This window comes from Cyprinodon tularosa, unplaced genomic scaffold (genome assembly GCF_016077235.1).
Source record: "Cyprinodon tularosa strain WSP-4 unplaced genomic scaffold, ASM1607723v1 ctg909, whole genome shotgun sequence".
NCBI lineage: Eukaryota > Metazoa > Chordata > Actinopteri > Cyprinodontiformes > Cyprinodontidae > Cyprinodon > Cyprinodon tularosa.
In genome coordinates, this window is record NW_024039684.1 from 128252 (window position 1) to 150960 (window position 22709).

The window sequence follows — 22709 nt, forward strand, 5'->3', positions numbered from 1 at the left end:
CAGAAACTGAAACAAATCAAAATTTTTGGATAGAAGCTTTTTTTAAAAAAAAAGAAATTTACTCTGAAAATCTAAACTTCTGTTTATTTTAAAGGAAAAGTCGCTCATATTCAGAATTCAAACTTCTGAAAGTTCTTTAAATCTGAAATGATTCCATCCTGTTCAATAAATGATCAGTGTTTTTAATTCAGAGTAATTTTCATGTGAATGTGCTTTACTGGAGGCATCCATGTTTGTCAAAGAACACTACTGCCACCTACTGGTTAGTGACGTCACGGTGCGGTATCGGCTGTTGATCAAGTCCCAGTGCTGTATCTGGTGTTTGTCACAACGCGCTATTATCCAAGTCATCTTGAAAACATTCTTCTTCCAAATGTTGGCTACATATTACGGGTTTTTTCTCTGGCCAGAAGTTCGATGGCAAATCCTCCCTCTTCAAGTTGGCGATCCAACGACCAACCCGTCCGTGGAGGATCAGGAATCAGAAAGGTGGAATAACTCTTTTTTTCACTTTTCCCCGATGTATTCCAGCATCCAGCTGCCATGCACGTGGGCATTGTCAGTTTCACTATAGCTCTGGTGAATTTCAATGGTGAAGTCCTCTGGAAATCTTCAATAATTGTTGTTGATTGCAGATGTGTCTAGTAGTTCCCATTGATTTAGCTTGGAAAGCGGGGAGAATGGCGCTAGGCTTACCGCACCGTGACGTCACTGCTGGAAGATGGCAGGAGGGAGGGGCTACTATATTTGGGCAAAAATGGCCGCTCCCAGACTCAGTGGTTGAGACGAAATTTGTTTTTTATTTATTTATTGATTAAAGCTAAATTCATGAAATCACCGCGATGGTATTAGTCTTCGGTATAAATATGATCCATTGATTATTCCTGCTGACGGGACTTTTCCTTTAAAGCTTCCATATTATTCTACAGTCAAAAATAAAAGTATGAACACTGAGACCGTCTGTGCAGGAAATCCTCAGATTGGATGAAAACTGACCCAGAAATCTGGAGTTTAGAGCCTTAAACATGTTCAGATTCTAACAGCATTCCACGTTAAAATCAAAACTCCAAAGCTTTACAATCGTTTGTCTGCGTGTTTAATTAGAAATGAGACGTCATGTTTCGATCTGATCGGATTCATCCAGGAGCCGATGGCGTTTTCTGTCGTCTGGATCAGGTTTCAGAATCTCAGTCTGAAATGATTTCAGTGTCTCTGCTGCTGAGCCACCTTATCATGATACTGCCACTCCGTGCTCCACTGCAGCGATGGTTCTCAAACACCAAGTATCTCTTTCATTCTTCATAAATCCTTTACCAAAATTTAAGATTATGAAATTAAAGCAATGGAAGAACAGTTGTTAAACATCGGTGTGAAGTTGAGGAGAAAATGAGACTCTTGCAAGAGAATGTTCAAATTTATTTAACGTCCTCAGACGGAGAGATAGAGCTCTGACTTTTGCAAACTCAGTACAAACATTTATACAGCAACGCCCAATACACACACGCTCCCTTGGAACTATCCCATCCCTACATAAAGCAATTTCTCACACTTGAAAATTTGGTTATTCCTAAGAAAGAACACAAGAACATCCGTTTTAGTCAGATAAACATTCAGAACAGGTTTCCCGTTGTGTGACTCATCCCTCCTTCACCTCCTCTAGAGTCGGGAGGAAAAAGGGTGAAAAAAACACTCAAACATTTACTGGAAGCTAAAAAAAAACTGAAGGAAAGATTTCAGCCTCGGAAACTTCTGGATGAAGCTTCAGTCAAACACAAAATTTTTAGTTTTTAATAAAAACAAACAAAAAACACTTTAAAAAACTTGTATTTAAACTTCAACACCTAGGTCATGTAGATGCTACAAAAATACTCTTGAAACCTAAAAAAATGATTCTGCTTTTTATCCATTTGGTCAGAACTTTTATTTCAACCTAAATATTTAGATTTTTCTGTTCAAACTCAGCAGAAAACAAACCCAACCCTAAAACCGCTTTACTACAGCTGATTTATTTCAGTTTAATAAAAATCTAAAGCTGCAGATTTAGAGATTTATTTTTTTTTATTTTAAATGAAGTTTTTTTTAGATTTTAAAAACTTCAGAAAACAAAAAGTGTGAGAAGAAACGGGAAGTTATTCCATTAACTTAATCTCAAAACCAGTTTTAAAGTAGTTCTAAAGAACTTTCAGTTTTGGTTGATTTTGACTCCCCCCAGTGGACAAAAGCTGTATTGTTTCCCATGAGGAACATTGCATAGCATGGTAAAATCCTGAGCTCTGGTCTCCTGCTGTTGGGTTCATCATTTCTGTTTCCAGTGCCTGACAGATGGGCAGCGATGAGGTCATGAATTTATTACCCTTTACCCACTGGGGAAAAAAACAGTTTAAACGAATCGGCTTTTAGTGGCAGTGGGAACAGCTCACTGACGCGTGTCTATTGGGGTCAAACAACACGGCAAACCTGTGTTAAAACTGGCTCGGGTCGGCATGCTGTGGGAACACCAGAGCTGAATCGATCCACTAAATTACGTGATACCATTGAACGCAGCATACGAACGTCAGCACACCGCGCCAGTCGCCTCTGATCTAACGAGCAGAATCAACTCTGTTTACAATCGATAAACATGGAGCAGCTCTGGTGAGACGGATTCAGACAGATAATAGTCAGAAACAATAAAGCACACTGACCTCGCCCTGGCTTCCTTCCATGTTGCTCTCCATTGTTTCCTTCCCTGATTCCTGTCGCGCCGGCTACATCATCATGGTTAACCCAGCGTGATGATGCAGCGGCAGGGGGACAGAGGCCACGCAGCTGCCAGCGAGGGGTTAAGGGCTGGTTATCCTCCCGCAGCAGCGTGTGGCGGTTAGCTTGTCGCAGGTTTGATGCAGATATTTTTGATTTATGCCCAAATTTGAAGCGTGGTCTGTGTTATATTATTCCACGCCACAACGCCAGAGGGACAATCATGAACTAGCTTTGATAGTGGGTGTCCGTGTCGGTTTGACGAGCTTGTTCGCCGTCTACAACCCCTCATCCAAACCCAGACGACACACAGTTCACCCGTGAGTGTTCCCCAGAGACTGGCCGTGGCGCTGCGCGTTCTGGCTTTGGATGCAAACCAACAGACCGTCGCTCAGAGCTACAAACTAGCGTCCTGCACGATGTCTGGGATAGAGTCTGAGGTGTGCCAGGCGCTGTGGACGGCGCTACAGCCAGAGTTTCTGCCATTACCCACAACAACCAAGTGGGAAAACATCGCGGCTGACCAGTGGAGATTGTGGAACTTCCCAAATTGAATCGACCAATCAGAAATCAGAGACCTCCTGTCTGCAGCACTGTCTGCGGTCACCTACAATTTTGGGGAGGTGCACCTCAGTGTCTGCGGAAGGGTGGTGGTATATCTGCGTTAACTACGACTAGGGGTGTAAATAATGATCGTTTTGTATCGATGCATCGATCCAACAGCCGACGATCCGATGCATCGATACGTCCGCAAGAGAATCGATTCATGTTTTTTTTCCCTCCGGTCTATTTTTATCCATTTGCTCCTGGGTGTAATTCTCCCTCCCGTGCTGCGGTGGCGCTAAACCTATTTTGCCCTCCTACCTCGCTTCCTGGTTATACTCTTACAGCAGTTTGTTGCAGTGAGCTTGATGCAGACATTTTTGATTTATGCTCAGTATTGCAGCGTGGTCTGTGCTACACGCTGTGGGTCTAGATACGGCCGAGGCGGCGAGGAAGTGGGGGCGAGTTTAGTCCGACGACGGAGGGACATGAGGGCCAAAAAGAGCGGAGATCCAGGTGGAAAAAGGGTCCCAGCGTTCTAACGAACCTCGCTCTTCTAGCGGGTCAAACTTCACGAGTTGTTTTCCATAATTTCGGTCATAAAAACAAATCAAGCCGGCCTCCTGTCTGCGGTCAGCTACAATGTGGGGGAGGAGCAGTGGAGCGTCTGTGGAGGGGGCGGGACGTCTGGAGCCGAGGTATTGCTTTGAACTCATTGCACTGATTTTATGCAGTATTTTCTGATGCAAAGCCTTTCAGAATCTATATTATTATTATTTCAGTGAATGAGGTTTTAATAGGAAAATGTGGAGTAAAACTTTTCTACTTCTGTTATTTGCTGCTGTTTCTCAAATAAAAAGCATAACGATATTACAGCTTTCATTGATTTATTTCGAATTTGAAACATTGTCTAGCCTGTAAGGTGTAAAAAAAAAATCGTATCATTGTGTATTCTTGAGTATCAAAAATAATCGAATCGTTGGGTCAGGAAATCTGAATCTGAATCGAATCGCCATGATGGATGTGATTTACAACCTTAACTACGACGCAGACGACCTGGTTTCTGAGCATACAGCAGGCTGCAATCCCAGCTTTTTATGCCTGTGGGAAGGAGGCCAGATGCCGGTCGTTAGGGAGGCGACCCATGTTTGAAAAACATGCGTTAACCTGCTACTTCCAGTGGGAAAGACTCTTTAGAAACGTTTAACTCTGGTTTTGTATCGTATTCCTGCACTCCTGCCACCCAACAGAAATGTTTAGAGCCTTGACACAGATAAATATGTTTGATCATTTCCCAGTAAACACGTATAGATCCCAGCAGGAAGGAGACGCATCACCCGAATATCAACCCTGCACAGTTTCTGGAATATCCAGCCTCCAGGAAAACTTTATGCCTTTGGAACGGATGGAGGAAGTAACGTATGCCGTGAAGAGGTCTGCACATCTGGAGGTGTTCTGTGTGGCAGAGTCACTGCCATCCTCCTCAGAGTCCCTTAGTGATGGAGCAGGTGGTGCAGAGCAGCTACAGCCATGCAGAGAGCTCAGTCTACTAGATGGAAGTTAATGTATATCACAGAAGTTATGAAGGTTGAAAAGTTACTTAATATTTGTTTAAATCTCATTAACTAAGATAAAAAGTTTTGTATTTTGAACCACAGCTTTAATTTCCATCCATCCTGGCATTAATGATTAATTCATAACTAACTGTTTTGGATTCTCAGGGAAATAGAATGAACCTTTTCCTCCCGCTGTCTGACTTTTCCAGCTAAACCTTCCTGGTTTATTGAACGCAGCTCATCAGCCTCCATCATTAAAAACAATCAGGAATCATTTCAGCTCTAATTAAACCAAAAACCTTCTGCAAACATTCAGCAGCTTCTTCTGGACCCGTTTGGACTCCTGGGTCCAGGTGGGAATCTTCATTGTCCTCCTCACAGCAGACAGGAGATGGAAACCTTGGTGGTGGAGAAGGGGACGGTGTCTGGGTGGGGACAAACAGAGGAAAGCTGTTTAATACGGACAAAGAGACGTCCTGAGCTGCTCCTTGTTTGATGTTGGCGGCACCAAAGCGGTCCGCCGCCGGTTCTACTGGTACCGGCTGCACCATGGAGGAGATGATGTGAATTCTTCCTGAGGTTCAGGGTCTTACCTCTGTCCTTCAGCGTGCTGATGTACGCCTCCATGAACTCCTTCTCGCTGCTGTCCTTCACCTCCTCCTTCTGCTCCCTCCACCTCCTATTCTCCTTCTCTCTCATTTTCTTCTCCTCTTCCTCCTTCCTCCTCTTCTCCCTGGAAGGATTGTCATACAGGCGGATGAACCTGTCGCAGCAGGAGAAGCAGACTGATCAGCGGGACATGAGGGTGTTGATGGATGAGGATGATGTGATGTTGGTACTTGATTTCCGGGCTGCTGCACAGCTTGGTCGGGGCGCTGGTCAGCTCGTCGCCGCTGACGACGATCATCTTCAGGGTGGAGATGTTGGTGAGACACAGCGGGAGGTAAGAGAGGTGGTTCTTATGGACGTACAAGGTGGTGAGCTCCTCCAGCCTGAACACACAAACGGCTTGAGGTCAAAGAAGAAAGAACATGAACCTCCTCCAGGTCTGGACATGATAGAGATAATTATGTTCATGGAAAAGTCCGGTTATATTCAGAATCCAAACTTCTGAAAGTTCTTTAAATCTGAAATGATTCCATCCTGTTCAATAAATGATCAGTGTTTTTAATTCAGAGTAATTTTCATGTGAATGTGCTTTACTGGAGGCATCCATGTTTGTCAAAGAACACTACTGCCACCTACTGGTTAGTGACATTGTCACGGTGCGGTATCGGCTGTTGATCAAGTCCCAGTGCTGTATCTGGTGTTTGTCACAACGCGCTATTATCCAAGTCATCTTGAAAACATTCTTCTTCCAAATGTTGGCTACATATTACGGGTTTTTTCTCTGGCCAGAAGTTCGATGGCAAATCCTCCCTCTTCAAGTTGGCGATCCAACGACCAACCCGTCCGTGGAGGATCAGGAATCAGGCCCCGTCCACACGAAGTCAAAACGAACACGAAACACTAATATTTTCCAGAACGTTTGTCGTAAAGACGGAGACGTAAAATAAAAGTGATCGACCACACGAATGCATGAAAACGCTGCAAAATGTATGCCAAGCCTGTAAGTGGCGCTGTGGTGCCAAAGCAAAAATAGGCGAGGAAATGTTGGGCATGCGCACTAATATTTATACATGGTTGCCCTGCGGGTCCATTTGGTGGTTCAGTCAAATTCAGGTGCTGAACTATGTGGTCGATATTGCTCTGTTCTTCCTGGAGATATTCCAGAAGAAGAAGATTCTGTTGTAAGCCCGACAGCAGGGTGAGTAGCATGAGCAGCAACCATTCAACACAGTGCGGCGCCATTGTTGTTGTGATACTGTGTCGCGCATGCGTGTTTACCCCTTGCTCACACTGGCTCCGGTGCGGTTACCGAGCCGACGGAGACCGCAACTCCCGCACACCCTCTCTCACGCCGCCCTTTTGACTACGGTGCCGTGCAGCTCTGCGGCTCCGGCAACAGGTCCGGAGATTTAACTCGCGAGAACAGAAGTTCACTTGAGTTCACGTAACTTCCCGCGATAACACGGCCCAAATAAGGATATTTGCGAGAGCTTGTTGCGGAGGGCTCCGGCACGCCGCAAGGATAGCTTTCTTGCTGAATTTTCTGCAGCGCCGGAGTGTCTCGGTAACCGCAGCCGGACAGCTCAGCAGCCGGTGAGAGAGGTTTACATCTTTTTAATGACTTGGAATCACTGCGGCGCCGCACCCACCGCACCGCGACGGTAAGACCGGAGTCGGTGTGAGCCGGGGGTTAGAGGCGATGCTATGACGCATGCGTGTAAGAAAAAATATGCAGTTAGAGCTTAAAGATGGAAACGCGAAAACGGCGTTTCAAAATCTTCCCACTCTGAAGGCTGAATAAAAAAAGATCGTTTACAGACCCCCGAAACGCCGGCTTCGTATGGATGAGAGGCTGGTTTGGGGAAAAATTAGTGCGTTTAGGCCAGGGTTTGACTTCGTGTGGACGGGGCCTCAGAAAGGTGGAATAACTCTTTTTTTCACTTTTACCCGATGTATTCCAGCATCCAGCTGCCATGCACGTGGGCATTGTCAGTTTCACTATAGCTCTGGTGAATTTCAATGGTGAAGTCCTCTGGAAATCTTCAATAATTGTTGCTGATTGCAGATGTGTCTAGTAGTTCCCATTGATTTAGCTTGGAAAGCGGGGAGAATGGCGCTAGGCTTACCGCACCGTGACGTCACTGCTGGAAGATGGCAGGAGGGAGGGGCTACTATATTTGGACAAAAATGGCCGCTCCCAGACTCAGTGATCGCAATGAAAATGATTGATTCAATTTTTTTTACTAATCAACAATAAATTAATTAAATCACCGCAAATGTATCAGTTTTAGGTATAGATAATGATGCATTGGTTATTCCTGCTGACGGGACTTTTCCTGTAAAAGTCAACTACGACTATCAGCAGCAGGATCTGCTAGCTGAAGCTAACAGCTTCCCGCCGGTCCATCTAATAGGTCTGCAGAAAAAGCCCACATCACCGTCCCTCTCCACCATGCCGGGCCTTTGGAAGGACCTGCTATGGTTAAACTTGGCTGTTGGTTTCATTAGCGTGAAAATGGCCTCTTAGCTCAGAATGATGGGAAGCAGGAACAGGGTGTGCCTCCTTCCTGCTCCCTGTACTCCCGCCAGGTGTAGTGATGACATCATCACTCACCTGTCCATGTCCTGCGGCAGGTCGGTCAGGTGGTTGTTGCTGAGATCCAGCAGCAGCAGGCCAGTCATCCTCAGTGCACAGATGGGGATGGAGACGAACCTGTTCTCCGAGATGTCCAGGTGGACCAGCTGCTTCAGGCTGCTGAGCTGTGGACAGAAATCAACCCTCTGAGTCGGCAGGAGCTTATCGGACGGACCGTCCAAACGCCTGTGTCCTCACCTCAAACGGCAGCTCACACAGGTTATGGTTTCCTGCCAGTTCCAGTCTCTCCAGCTTCTCGCATTCTCCAAGCTCCGGAGGAACTCTGAACAGACGGTTGTAGCTGACGTTCAGCCTCCTTAGCTGGGTCAGCTTCCCTGAACAGACAGGGGTCAGATGTTTCCATCAGGACAGAGACAGCAGCTCTGGGTGGAACAGGCCACCTGTGTCCCAGTAAAGAAGACGGAACCAGTCAGACTGAGTCCTCTCTCTCACCGATCTCCGGCGGCAGCTCCGTGATCAGATTTTTGGGAATCTCCAGCACAGTCAGCTGGGTGAACAGGGCCAGGAAGTCCGGTAGCTGGCGGATCCGTGTCCTCTGGATGTGCCACTCCTGCAGGTAAGTCCTCCACTGCAGCTCCCGGGGTACGTCCTGCAGAACGGTTCTCTGTCACATGAGCATCATGGAGAGTTCCTTCGACGCGTGAACGAGCAAACTCACCATCCAGCGCTCTCCTTCCAGCTGGAAGATCAGGTTCTTCTGATCTGGATGTTTCTCACTCTGATCCTGCTGCTGGACTTCTAATAGAAAGACAAACACATCTCCTCACCATCTGACACTAAAACAGACTAAACTCCCCCCTTTGCTAAATACTAAAAAAAGAGATTTTTCCAACTTTCCTCTAATGTTCTACTCATCCATCGCTGTGCGGTTCGCAGCTGCTACCAGCAGGGCCTCCAGGATGGATAGTGGCCCAAAAACCCTTTTAGCCTCTTTGTTCTGACTGGTTCAGAACCAGAAGCAGTTCCGTCCAATTAGCCGGACTGCATCTAAGCAGCCCCCTGTTTAGCTAGCATGGTTGCTTATGTGGTATCACAGGGTCCACCGCTTGGACCGTTTCTCAGTGGTCATTTCATCCGTGTAAAAAGAAATTAGTTTCCAAATTGTGAATCGATTCTCATATTGTTGCTTCGTACGTTTGCTGACAGAACCTCTATATGTTGCATAACTAAACAGTCATTAAATCAGGAAATCTGATGTCAAATCTTAAGAAACTGAAACCAATCGATTCTTCAAATGGGAATCGATATCCAGCTTCCCTTCGATAAAATAATCGGACAGCATGAGATGAATGTTTACCGCTACGCTGACGATACTCCGTTATATTCATCTATGGATCCTGATGAATCAGGTAACTTAGGTAGACTGTGATGCAGAAAAACTGACACCTGTAGTGTCAGGTGTCAGGGGGGGTGCGTGTTTGGCTCCTCACAACCACTATTGAGCATTTTTCCTTTGGATAAACTTTACATGCACAAGTGCACTCTAACAATCAACGACAGGTGCTTGTTAGATTAAATAATACCACTTATTCTTCAGCCATAGTATCAAGGTGTTTCTTTATTGTATCTCTTATATCCGTTGGTTGTTCTGTTCTTTTTACATCTCTTTGCAGGTGATGAAGCAGACTGAAGATGTTTTATCATAATCTCCCTTTTATCTCCTCTTTCTTTCATCTTTTCTCCTTATTCCCGTTTTTCCTTTCCTGTTCTGGTTACATTGGAGTGTCCATATAATCTGTAAAACTCCCTGCATGACTTATAATAAAGCTATTTATATGCATTAATCAAGCGGAACACTATGGCGATAGCCGTACTGCTCCACTTCTGAAAGCAAAATCTGTTGGGCTCTTTGTTCTGGTTACATTGGAGTGTCCATATAATCTGTAAAACTCCCTGCATGACTTATAATAAAGCTATTTATATGCATTAATCAAGCGGAACACTATGGCAATAGCCGTACTGCTCCACTTCTGAAAGCAAAATCTGTTGGGCTCTTTTTGGCATCATGACAATTATTCCTATTACCACATAATAAGCTGGTGAGGAAGGCCACTTCTGTCCTGGGCTGCCCTCTGGATTCAGTGGAGGAAGTGTCTGAGAGGAGGATGCTGTCCAAACTCGCATCCATCATGGACACCACCTCTCACCTCCTGCACCAGACTGTAGAGGAGCTTAGCAGCTCCTTTAGTCAGAGACTTAGACACCCTGTCTGTAGGAAGGAGTTCTACCGCAGGTCATTCCTTCCTGCTGCCACCAGACTCTATAATAATGCACTATAACCACAATAACTCCTGTAAAAACCACTGTGCAGCTATATTATAGTTTTTTTTTTTATTGACTGTGCAATATCCAGTGCAATATGCTGAATGTGCAATATTTCTCCCCCTGTATATAAGCCATTCGGATTGTACATATTTTTATTTAGTTTTTCATTGTGTGCGATACATGTACACTTGCACCTTAATCCTATTTATCTTGATATACTGTATAAACCTGGATATACTGTATAAATATTGTTTATTCTTAATGTACCTTTTTCCTCCCTGTTTGCACCTTCTGTAACTTCTATGCCAATATGTGACGAGTGAATTTCTCCGCTGTAAGATCAATATAGCTCATCTAATCTAATCTAATCTAATCTAATCTAATCGCCAGACAGGACACTGTTAAAAAAAAAAGAAAAAGAAAAAGTGGCATTCTTTACTAGCAGGAGGTAAACAAACTGCCATAAAATCCTCCATCTGGCCTGTATCTTATACTCCTGTGTAGAGCTTTGAGAGGATCAGCTGTACCTGTATTCTGGTCCAAACATCCCATGTCCGTCAGCATGGATCGCTCCAGATATTGATGCAGCTGATTCAGCTCTTTGGTCTTCATGGTCTTGCAGTAGATGCGATACTGCCACTGCTGGTCAATCCTGCGCAGACAGACGTGTTAATGAGAGAACAGCAGCAGAACGTTTCTGCGCTGACGGATTCGGCATGCTGGATGTTTGACTTGTTATCCAGATATCTGACCTTCTGCATTAACGCTGGGATATAAATAGCCCTGTGTGTGTTCATCCTACCAAAACAGCCTCTGCTCTCATGGTTTACAACCATCAGTCAGCTGTGTCTGCCTGACTCAGTCTCACTAAATAGTTTCATTGACTTTGAGAACTCTTCTCATGGGAGCGTAGATTGGTTTTGTTCCTCACTTATTAAACTTATGCCTGTTTGCTAATGTTTGTCCATTTCTTCTTTCCAGACTGAGACGGTTTCCTAAACCACCTGACTTTCCTTACGCTCTTTGTTCTCACATCTCCACGATTTTAAACGCTCCTAGTGTTGATCCTGAAGATCTCCAGGTGTGACTCCAGGTGTTCCTTGCTGCAAATGCAGTGTCTAAGGAGTGTATAGCTGGAGTCTCTTTGGTGTTCCAAAAAAGTTAAAATCAATCCTCTGGACTTTGTTTCCAAGTTTGAAGACGTTTCTCTTCCATCCAGGAAGATTTTTCAATTCAAAATGTCAGAAATAGCGTTTAGTTCCAGGTTTTATCCAGCAGCCCAACAAAGCCTGGTTTTAGTTTAGAAAACATGCAAATAGAAACGGATGAACGGGTCCCCCCCTTTGGAATGGGGGTCGTTTGGCTTCTTTGTTAGCCTGCAATGCCCCATACCTGTCTATGCCTCTGAAAGGGGGGTCGTTAGAGGGAATAGTTGGCCTGGCTGAATAGGTGAGGTCTTCTGTTCTCCTGTAAAGGGGTTGGGAATGTGATGATAGCGGCAAGGAATCAACTCTGTCGCTGCATTGGAGGTTTTTGAAAGCTGGAATCTGAGTGCACCCCCCCTGTTTAAGGTTGGTGTTTCTTTCGTAACATAGATGTTATTTGTAAAGTCATTTAGAAATTGGAGACTGAGACACAGCAGACTGAAAGGAACAAAGCTTCCTTTTAATTTAGAAACTTGAGCTCTGACTGCAGTGGCTCATTCCCCCTCAACATATAGATGACTTTTGTGCATAAAAGAGGTTACAAAACATTACCAGAAACTTTTGCACAACACAACGGTTTCCACAGGACTGACCTGTTTTACCACTAATTGCTTTTGCTTGTTACTATTTAAACAACACCTACAGTATTTCAAACTGACCGTTCCCAGCTTCTGCACAAATGTTTATCCTGTTAAGAAACTCTGCTAAGCTTCTGCAAGGTCATCTTACACCCTTGTGACCTTCAAAAAATATACTGATTGGTTAAAAAGAAAGATATGAGTTAAATATACAATTTTAACTTCACACTTCCGTCACGCCCCTCTCAAACCGCCTGTCTTCTTTGTCCAAAATGTGAACATTCTGGTCCTCCAAAGAATGTCCTTTGTCCATCAGGCGTAGATGTACCGCAGAGTCTTGTCCAGAGGAGGGCGCTCCCCTGTGTTGGGCCATGCGTCTGTGGAGAGGTTGTTTGGTTTCTCCAATATAAAGATCAGAGCATTCCTCTCTGCATTGAACTGCAGACACTCTGCTCAGATTAGGTCTTTAGGATGGACTAGTCTCTGTTTCAGGGTCTGTTTGGTTTGAAATGGTGTCTTTGGTGTCTGGTTAGGATGCTCCATGGACGTCATTAAAAATATGCTGACTGATTATAACTCTGGGTTGTGCGGCAGGTCTTTGTTCATCAGCTGTGGATGGAGGACGGTTCTGGGTTAGGAATGGGTTGAGGGATCTGCTCAGCTCATTACTCCAGTTTCCTTGATGGTTCCATGGAGTTCTGCTTTCCAATCTTTCCTTCTCTGATTATTATCTTCAATTTGAATTATTTTCTATCACCAACTGGAAATGTTTTAGATCTCAGAGACTCAGATTATCCTTGATGAACACAGTAAAGATACATGTTGGCGTCCTTTCCAGCCTTGAAGGAGTTTGGTCTTAGAGATTTATGTTTTTGAGGACATGCAGCAGGTTGTGGTGTAGAAATGTATCATGTAGATCTAACGCTCCCTGAAGGAATGAAGAAAAGCGCCATCATGTCCATTAAACAGCTGGATTAAACAACACCGCGACCATCAGGCCGTGATGTGAACATCAACGCTGTCCTGACTTTAACGCGTTAATGAGACATGATGCTCACTGACCTGGCGAGGGCGCTCTTTTCCACTCTCTCCTGCTCCTTCTTCTGTCTGTGTCTGTACTTCTTCACTCGGACCTCCCAGATTCCTCGGATCAGAGACAGATCGTACACCGGAGCCGCCACCTTCCTGTTCGGACCCATCTGTGTTGGGGTTTGGACCTGAAACATCGCAAGAAAATTCATTTCATTTATGAAAGCTAGATTTGACACAAGATAATAAGGTTTCTTTATTCCTCTTGATGACTGTTGTGCAACTGTTTGACTTGTTGGTATTTGCCTTTGTTTCTGCCATTGCGCCACCTTGAGGCGAAAACATTCTGGTTTTTGTGACGTGTTTTATTGGTCTATATCAGGGGTAACCAATTAAAGATCGGTGCGGTTGGAATAAAGAAAATCATCAACCAGAAAAGGTCCAGAGACATTTTTAATCAGAATTTAACACTAAAATAAAATGAGGTTTTTATGCATCCATGTTATACATTGAATTTTTAAATAAAAAAATATAATTTTTCTTTTCCATTTTAAAATTGAAAGTGTTTTTGAACAAGCGTTCAGTTTGGTATACAGAGAATTTCCTAATTTTCTTTCTTTTTTCTGTCTTAATGTTGGCAGTGGGCTTTAGGCTGCCCTGCGAGGCTTTAAACCTGGGTTTAACCGGAGACTAAGCCATTCTCAAGCACATATCAAGGAGCTCATTTTGAGCCTGGATCCAGATTTATTGTTGATTTTGTTCATGGTGGAGAATCCTGCTTCACAGCAGCAGGTTGAGCCAAACATCCTCTAAATGTGCAGGGTCATCTTTGAGCACGCCATTTCACTTTTCTTTCACCAGTTCACCGCAGTTCTTCCAGCAGTCCACACTTTCTCTGCTCTCTTTTTCTCATCATCTTCTCCTTCTTTCCCATCGCCCGGCTTGCCACAGGTTTGCCTGCTGTGTCTAAAAGTAGCAGCAGCAGCAACCCAGACTGACAGCTCATTGGCTCATTTGGATCACGTACAGCCTGGAGCCGGACGCTCCCCAGGGCTTTACCGTATTAACAGGAGAAGAGGCGCAAGTGAAATTAGACAACATGCAGTGATTTATAAATGTTTTAAATCAGGTTGGGTCTGATTAGCCAGCAGGTGGGTCCAGAAACTGAGCATAAGAAGTTAAGGGAATTGAAATTATTAAACAAACTGTTAAATAACAATCAAGGCTGTCACACAATAAAATGTCTCTTTAGGTTTAACAATCCCTGATTGCATGTTACTTTTGGATAATTTGCAGCTGCGCTCTGAATAAACCTGTGATATCGGATCGAAGACGAGGCTTCTGACTTCATCTCGCCTTAATGAGTCTGATATCAGCTCATAGAGGCTACGGAGTAAACGGAGAATCTGGACCAATGAAGTCAGAAAGCAGGACTGGGTTGGACAGCGTAGATTCTAAGCTTGTTGAAATGATTGTTGTTACTCATCACCAAACCTTTATTGTTTTCTTACATTATAACACATCCTTAGATCTAAAGCAGACCCTAAATGTTCCCTCATCTTAGCTCCTCACAGACCAAAGTTTGCGGAATCTCAACAGTCTGATTCTGGGTTATTGGTTCTAGTCAGACTTTCTTCTTCTCTATTCTTTAAAATTTTCATGTTGGATTTTTCTCTTTAATAGTGTTCCTAAAGGAAGACAGAAATCTGTTTTTTATGAGCTGCAGCTCTATTAGGAGGAAGAAAGAGGAGCTCAAGCTTTAATGGAAATGATTTTATGTTTGGGAACGGATTTGATCTTAAAGAACCTTGGAGGCCCCCTGTGTTCTGAAGAACTTTAAATGGGCCGATGTCTTCTGGAGCAGCAGGCTGTTCTCCAGATTAATATCACCAATAAAACCAAAACTGCTTTATTTGATGAACTGACTGTAAACAGATTTCAGTTGGATTTTTATCTGAAGCTCAAATAAAAACCTGCAGATATTTTTCTTCTGACTTTTTGTAGAAAATCCAAAATATTTTAACTAAAGATCCTCCAACGGTTCAGTGACACGCAGCTAATTTTAACTTCTCCAACATGAAAAAACATGTCTTTATTTGTTTACCTTAAAGTTAGCAGCTGTTAAACATCAGGAGAGCCAATAGATCATGGGAACAGTTTTATTTCTGCGCTGTGACCCAGAATCAGTCAGTTGGGGGTCCTACCTGTGTGTCCCTGTCAGCGTCCTCTCTGCTTTCACCAACTTGTTTACCGACACAGACGCACACTGACCCGGCTGTGTGTGTGTGTGACCCAACAAACTATTTTTACCAGCATCCTGCTGCATGTGCGTGAGCGTCACATGACGGCTGCGCTCCTCGCACACAGCAGGGCTTTAATCTGTGCCATCATGCTGTGGATGCTGAGGAGCTAACTGGACCAATACAGACCAGTATAAAGCCTGAATCCCAGCTAGACTCTAACCTTTACACATGTGACCAAACAAGACCCTAATCGGTTAAATACGGAGTGATCCCATTAAAAGGGAGGATGATATTCTACTCTAAGGCTTTAGTTTTAGGTTCTATAATGTTTTCTGTTAATTATAGTGTTGGGAATAGATAAGCTACTGCATAGACAGCAAGGACGACATATTTTCTTTATAAAATAAATCCCTGCTGTTCTCCATGTTGAAAATATGATCACTTAGGAATTTCCTCCTTTATCCACATTCAGTAAATGTTAGGGGTGTAAATAATAATCGTTTTGTATCGATACATCGATCCAAAAGCCGACGATCCGATGCATCGACACGTCCGCAAGATAATCGATTAATGTTTTTTTTTCCTCCGGTCTATTTTTATCCATTTGCTCCTGGGCGTAATTCTCCCTCCCGTGCTGCGGTGGCGCTAAACCTATTTTTCCCTCCTACCGCGCTTCCTGGTTATACTCTTACAGCAGTTTGTTGCAGCAAGCTTCACACAGACATTTTTAAATTATGCTCAGTATTGAAGCGTGGTCTGGGCTACACGCTGTGGGTCTAGATACGGCCGAGGCGGTGAGGAAGTGGCGGCGAGTTTAGTCCGACGACGGAGGGACAATGGGGCAAAAAGAGCAGAGATTCAGCTGGAAAAAGGGTCCAGCGTTCTCGCGCACCTCGCTCTTCTAGCGGGTCAAACTTCACAAGTTGTTTTCCGCAATTTCGGTCATAAAAACAAAACAAGCCGGCCTCCTGTCTGGTGCACTGTTTGCGGTCAGCTACAATCTGGGAGAGGAGCAGCGGAGCGTCTCTCAAGGGGGCGGTGACGTCGACACTCTGGAGCCTTCTTCTTCTTCTTTTTTTTAATGGCGGTTGGCAAACAACTTATAGTTGCATTACCGCCACCTTCCAGAATGGAGTATGGACCAGAAAAACTATTATATTCTCCCTAAAATACCCGTTCTTCTTAGAAAATTTAAAATACTACCAAAAACTACATCCCCAGATGACCTTTGAAACAATTCCCTTATATCTAGTTTATTTTTATTCCTGTCTACCTCTCTACACAACATCTCTCTTTCCTGAGTATATTTATTACATTCTAAAAAAATATGTTGGACAGTTTCTCTGGAGCCGAGGTATTGCATTGAACTCGTTACACTGATATTGTGCAGTATTTTTGCAGTATTTTTTGATGCAACTTTTCTACTTCTGTTATTTGCTGTTGTTCCTAAAGAAAATGCATAATGATTTTACAGCTTTCATTGATTTATTTCAAACTTGAAACTTTGTTTAGCCTGTAAGGTGTAAAAAAAAAAATATATAATAATAATAATTAAAAAAAATTAACCGATTAATCGATTAATCGAATCGAATCGTGGTGTATTCTTAAGTATCGAAAATAATCGAATCGTTGGGTCAGGAAATCGATACTGAATCGAATCGCCATGATGGATGTGATTTACACCCCTAGTAAATGTTCAACTTAAATGTAAGTGTACAGAGTTAAGTTTATAAGGATCTAGGGTAGTGTTTGTTGGGTTGCCAAAAAACTGCTAAAAAAACTTCAGCTTATTATATAAACCTCCTTCAGTAACTCAGCGATACAGAAAATAGATTTAAAAGGATTCAGTGGAGAGTCTGGGTGGTAAAAACTGGCAGCTTTAAGGCCCTCTGGCGGCCCCTGGTGGATAAACTGCCCACTGGCACGTGTTCAGACCTGCTATAATATGTAGCTTCTTTTTTTTAAAGTTCAGAGGGCGAGTTTTTTCAAAAATTGTGAAAATCACTCTTATCTACCTGGATATATTCTGGAGTTCTGAAACGTCTCTGTCATTCATGTCTATCTGAGGGCTGAGGGTCGGTCAATGAGCCAACTTTCGTCTCTTCTTTCCTCTTCTTACTCATGGTGTTTCATGTGTATATATTTAAACTGCATCTAACTGACGTTTTATAAACCATACAGTTTGCTGTGGTTTTCATGTATGGTATTTTCTACTCCAATGGTCTCTTTCTCTCTCCAGCTTCTGAACAGTGCAGTTCTTTGTGTGTCAAGTGGAGAGAGAGCAGAGTGGGCGGGGCTAGGCTGAGCCGGTGACGAGAGAGGAGGGAGAGCAGCAAAGCGCTGTGACACAGACGGGGAGACTGGTGAATCTGCTGCAGTTAGTGCGTACGAGACAGAATTAAAAGTATGGATCTTGTTAGAAGAATATTATTTAGTATCAATACCAGCGTTGTTATCGATAGTATCGATCCTAGGATCGATATGCCCACGTCTAATGCCCATACCTGAAGCCCTGGAAAATGGCAAACAAAGGCTTCAAGCCTTGGCCAGTGGCCTAAAGAGGTACATGAGAGATAATGATGCCACACGGATAAACCAGCTGCTCAACCAGCAAAAGTCTATGCTCAATGGCGGGGGAGCAATAGCAGAACAGAACTGAACAGAATCCAGTCACTATCACAGTGGCAGACATCCAAGAAAGAGTCTCAGGTATGAGGACAGCTGGACAGCACCAGACCCTGACATGATTCACACCTACTGACCAAAGAAACTCTTAATAGTCCATGAGCATTTGGCAGGAAAAATTAACCAACTGCTAAGAGATGGGAAGCACCCTGAATAGCTAACTGAAGGGCGCACAATCCTGATCCTGAAGGATCCCTCAAAAGGTTGTACACAAACCCTTGTGTAGAGTGTTTTTCTATTTCTTCTGGAGCTCTGCAGGTGGGCGTGGCCAGCTATCTGAGCACCTGAGCTCCATCAACCCATCTACCTGTCAGGGATTTAAGGAGCTGCAGCCATCTCTTCCTCGCCTGATGGTCCCATACTCTGGTACCAATCTAGCCAATGTTAAATTCCCCATGAGAAAGTTCTGTCTGATTCCCAGTGAAAAGTTCCTAATTGCTCACCTTTTGTCTCTCTGGATTCCCAGGTTCAATCGATGCACTCCTGGACTGATTCCTTTAGCGTCTAACTCCGTGAGCTGCTCCCATCTGCAGTTTGGTTCAGTCAGCCTCTGTGACAGCTCTCTGACGATCGCCTCCTCCTTCTGCGTGAGCCTCCAGCCACCTGCACAGTGGCAGTGTCTCCCCAGCAGAGATGGCAAAAGTACTCACTTTCCGTACTTGAGTAAAAGTACAGATACTTGTGTTAAAGCTACAGTGTGTAATAGTTACAGGGATATACAGTCAGAAATGTAATATATTATACATAACTATGTTATTTATCATCATCTACGAGCTCAGCCTCTTAACCTTAATATTTGTGTTGCCTTAGAATTCGTTATTTATAATTACATAGGAGCGGGTCTCGCAGCCATGGAGGCAGACATCTTTGCGCTACGGCAGCGCAGAGCCAACAAACTAGCGATTGCGAGATCTCCCATTACAATAACATGCTGCGTGATGATGCTGTTACTCTCCAGTATACGTATTCAGTAACGTCCCTGACGTTTCACAGGTAATGATTCAGTAATTTTCTGTAAAATAATTTTCTAGATATATACCTCAGTTACTTCTCTCTGGCTCCTTTGGAGATCTTCAAGCCTTTTCTCCTCTGTTCTCACCCCGCTGGCACCTCTCCCTCGCCTGGCCCTGGCTGCACGCCCACCCCGCCCTCTCTGCCCTCTTCCTCTCCCTCTTCCTCGCCTTGTAATCCCCGTGCCACAAACAAGACTTGGACTCTGTAAACGGGGAATATATATTCTTCCAGCGAACACAACCTCGCAGTTAAACTAATGACTACAATTACTTTGTCTGTTTATATCACCATGCAAAGCAGCTCACCAAAACGTCACAACGACGTAGAAAAAATAACGGGTATATTTATTATCTTAAGTCTACATGAAATCTATACCCTACTCAGACTAATGAAATACTATCTGTAAAATTATCTATGTAAACAAACCTCATCACTTGAGAAGGTAGGTGATGCGGACGTCGTGGAAGACATTTTGTCCCGTAACGCTCGCCGCACTGTTGGGGGGGAGAAGCGGTGGGGGGGAGATGTTCATGTTGCTGCGGTCTGCAGTCTGGACGTTAGATGTCGCTGAAAATTACACACTGTAGCTTTAAAAAATACTCTGGTAAAATTGGAAGTACTGATTAAACTTCTTTACTCAAGTAAAAGTAACAAAGTACAGGCTTGTAAATTTACTTAAAGTATAAAAGTAAAAGTAGAAACCACTTTTTTCATGCCGTTGCCTACATTTTAAATGGATGTCTGCCAATAGGACTAGATCTCCGTTGTGTTTATTTTCAATCATCTCGTCGTCAATGCTACTATGCTAACGCCACCGCCACCAAGCTGCAATGATTTGCCGCCAATGAATACCGCCGAATCTGTCGATTCATCTTTGTGAGATAACGGCTCGCCAGGTCTCGTCTCACGTCAGAGGAGGTGTAAGCAGATGACTTGCAAAAGGTGGTAAGAACCAGCGGACGACAAAATTCCAGTTCAAAAGCGTGTAGCGGTTTTTTTACTGGTGTGACGGTGAAGACAAAAAAAAAAACTAAACAAACAAAATACTTTCAAATAAAGAAAACAAAACCAGCCATTTCAGGCAATACAAAACACTGACAGCCTCACAGCAAGCTGACTTTAAATATAGTCTCTCTAAGCAGACCTTCAAAAGCAGTTTCTCCAACCAGTCTTTCCAAGCAGCCCTCCCAAGCCATTGTGAGTGTGTCCCTTAAATAGGTCCACCAATAACCAGCCAATTGGGACAGCCCAACTAAACAGGAAGGCAAATCGCCAATAAAGCACAGTTAACATTGTAAAAAAAAAATACAGACAATAGCATCATTCATACAAAAAAACATACATAATTATGAAATAGTTTAACCATGCTAACAGTCCCAATTCACCTACTAATTACCATTCTAACAATTATTACATACATTGAAATCCCACTTAACACCCCTGTCCCCACATAGTCTTTTCCAATGCCCTGGGACAATGGATAAGAGACTGGCTCCGATGCGGTACGTGTTTCCACACGGACCAGTATGCTGACGGACCAAGGGCGAGAAAGTGTAATTTGACTGGGAAGTTTTATTGCCGACTACGGAATGTATACTGAAGCTTTCGCAGTGGGTACCTTGAGAGTTTGCTACGCTGGTGAGTAAGTAAAGTGTTGAATGAAAGGTGACATTGTAATTTCAGAACTAGTGTAAATTACCGGGTTTTAGTGTAAATTGCCGCCGCCATGACGGCCGGTCTGTGGTGCATGCTGGGAAATGTAGTGAAGGATGCGACGCTGTTTGTGATAGACCATGGCTACTTTAGGAACAGAGGGGGAAAACGGCTTAGTTTTCACAATCTTGTAGTGGTGCGTCAAATGCAACGTAGATTCCCATCCAATTAGATTGAATTTGGTATTGATGACGTGAAAAATAATAACGGTAACTCCATTGAAATGATTCAAAACTAAAGTAACGAGCCAATTTTTTTAAATGTAAGGAGTAGAAAGTACAGATATTTGTGTAAAAATGTAAGGAGTAGAAGTAAAAAGTCGCCATAAAAATAAGTACTCGTACTCGTCGTCTCCCACTTTATCCGGAACCGGGTCGCGGGGGCAGCAGACTAAGCAGAGACTCCCAGACTTCCCTCTCCGCAGACACCTCCTCCAGCTCTGTTGGGGGAAGCCCTAGGCGCTCCCAGGCCAGACGAGAGACATAGTCTCTCCAGCGTGTCCTGGGTCATCCCCTGGGCCTCCTCCCGGTGGGACGTGCCTGGAACACCTCCCGAGGGAGGCGTCCAGGGGGCATCCGAAGAAGATGTCCGAGCCACTCCTGTCGATGTGGAGGAGAACCGGCTCTACACTGAGCCTCTCCCGAATGACCGAGCTCCTCACCCTATCTCTAAGGGAGAGCCCTGCCACCCCGCGGAGAAAGCTCATTTCAGCCGCTTGTATCTGGGATCTCGTTCTTTCGTTCATGATGCAAATTTCATGACCATAGGTGAGGGTAGGAACGTAGACCGACCGGTAAATTGAGAGCTTTGCCTTTTCGCTCAGCTCTCTCTTCACCACGACAGACCGGTGCAGCGTCCGCATTATTGCAGCAGCCGCACCGATCCGTCTATCGATCTCCAACTCCATTCTTCCCTCACTCGTGAACAGGACCCCAAGATACTTGAACTCCTCCACTTGAGGCAGGGACTCTCCTCCAACCTGAAGGGGACAAGCCACCTTTTTCCGGTCGAGAACCATGGCCTCGGACTTGGAGGAGCTGATTCTCATCCCGGCCGCTTCACACTCGGCTGCGAACCGCCCCAGCGCATGCTGTAGGTCTTGGCAGGAGGGAGCCAGCAGAACTATGTCATCTGCAAAAAGCAGGGACGAGATCCGCTGTTCCCCAAACCAGATCCCCTCCGGTCCTTGGCTGCGCCTAGAAATCCTGTCCATAAATGTTGAAGAGACGTGTCAACCATGACAGCCCGACAACATCCAGAGCTCTAAGATACTCAGGACGGATCTCGTCCACCCCCGAAGCCTTGCCACCATGGAGTTTTTTGACCATCTCGGTGACTTCGGCCTGGGTGATGAAAGATTCCAGCCCCAAGCACCCTGTCTCTTCTTCCCCCACGGAAGGCGTGTCCGTCGGGTTGAGGAGATCCTCAAAGTATTCCTTCCACCGCCCGACAATATCCTCCTTCAAGGTCAGCAGCTCCCCACTTCCACTGAAAACAGTGTTAGCGAAGCACTGCTTTCACCTCCGGAGGCACCGGACGGTTTGCCAGAATCGCTTTGAGGCCAACCGATAGTCTTTTTCCATGGCCTCTCCGAACTCCTCCCAGGCCCGAGATTTTGCCTCTGCAACCGCCCGGGCCGCGACACGCTTGGCCTCACGGTACCTGCTTGCTGCTTCAGGAGTCCCACAAGCCAGCCAAGCTCGATACGACTCCTTCTTCAGCTTGACAGCATCCCTTACTATCGGTGTCCACCACCGGGTTCGGGGATTGCCACCACGACAGGCACCGCAAACCTTACAGCCACAGCTACGGGCAGCTGCATCGACAATAGAGGCAGAGAACAGAGCCCATTCGGACTCCATGTCTCCAACCTC

The 22709-nt window shown here is 44.6% G+C and overlaps 1 protein-coding gene across 2 annotated transcripts; it reads right to left on the bottom strand.

Moving 5' to 3' along the window:
* Positions 1-4257: 4257 nt before the first annotated feature.
* On the bottom strand, positions 4258-15462 carry lrrc2 (leucine rich repeat containing 2). 2 transcript variants are annotated; one of them, XM_038274333.1, is made up of 10 exons: positions 15385-15462; positions 13214-13368; positions 10896-11020; positions 8762-8841; positions 8536-8692; positions 8281-8417; positions 8062-8207; positions 5678-5830; positions 5432-5601; positions 4258-5263 (listed from the first exon to the last, which is right to left on the bottom strand). In XM_038274333.1, the coding sequence occupies exons 2-10, from the start codon at positions 13348-13350 to the stop codon at positions 5214-5216; spliced, it is 1155 nt and encodes a 384-aa protein (XP_038130261.1). In that variant the 5' UTR covers positions 13351-13368; positions 15385-15462; the 3' UTR covers positions 4258-5213. The 2 variants fall into 2 exon arrangements, with proteins under 2 accessions (XP_038130261.1, XP_038130262.1); XM_038274334.1 differs by having other exon boundaries at positions 15285-15395.
* Positions 15463-22709: the final 7247 nt, after the last annotated feature.

What these genes read in the sequence shown, in the direction of transcription:
- lrrc2 (XM_038274333.1), bottom strand. Translation starts at nt 13,350, where the DNA reads ATGGGTCCGAACAGGAAGGTGGCGGCTCCGGTGTACGATCTGTCTCTG. An exon ending in ATGTTTGGACCAGAATACAG is followed by an intron (nt 8,842 to 10,895) that starts GTACAGCTGATC and finishes TCTTTCTATTAG; the next exon opens with AAGTCCAGCAGCAGGATCAG. An exon ending in TGCAGCAGCCCGGAAATCAA is followed by an intron (nt 5,602 to 5,677) that starts GTACCAACATCA and finishes CTGCTGCGACAG; the next exon opens with GTTCATCCGCCTGTATGACA.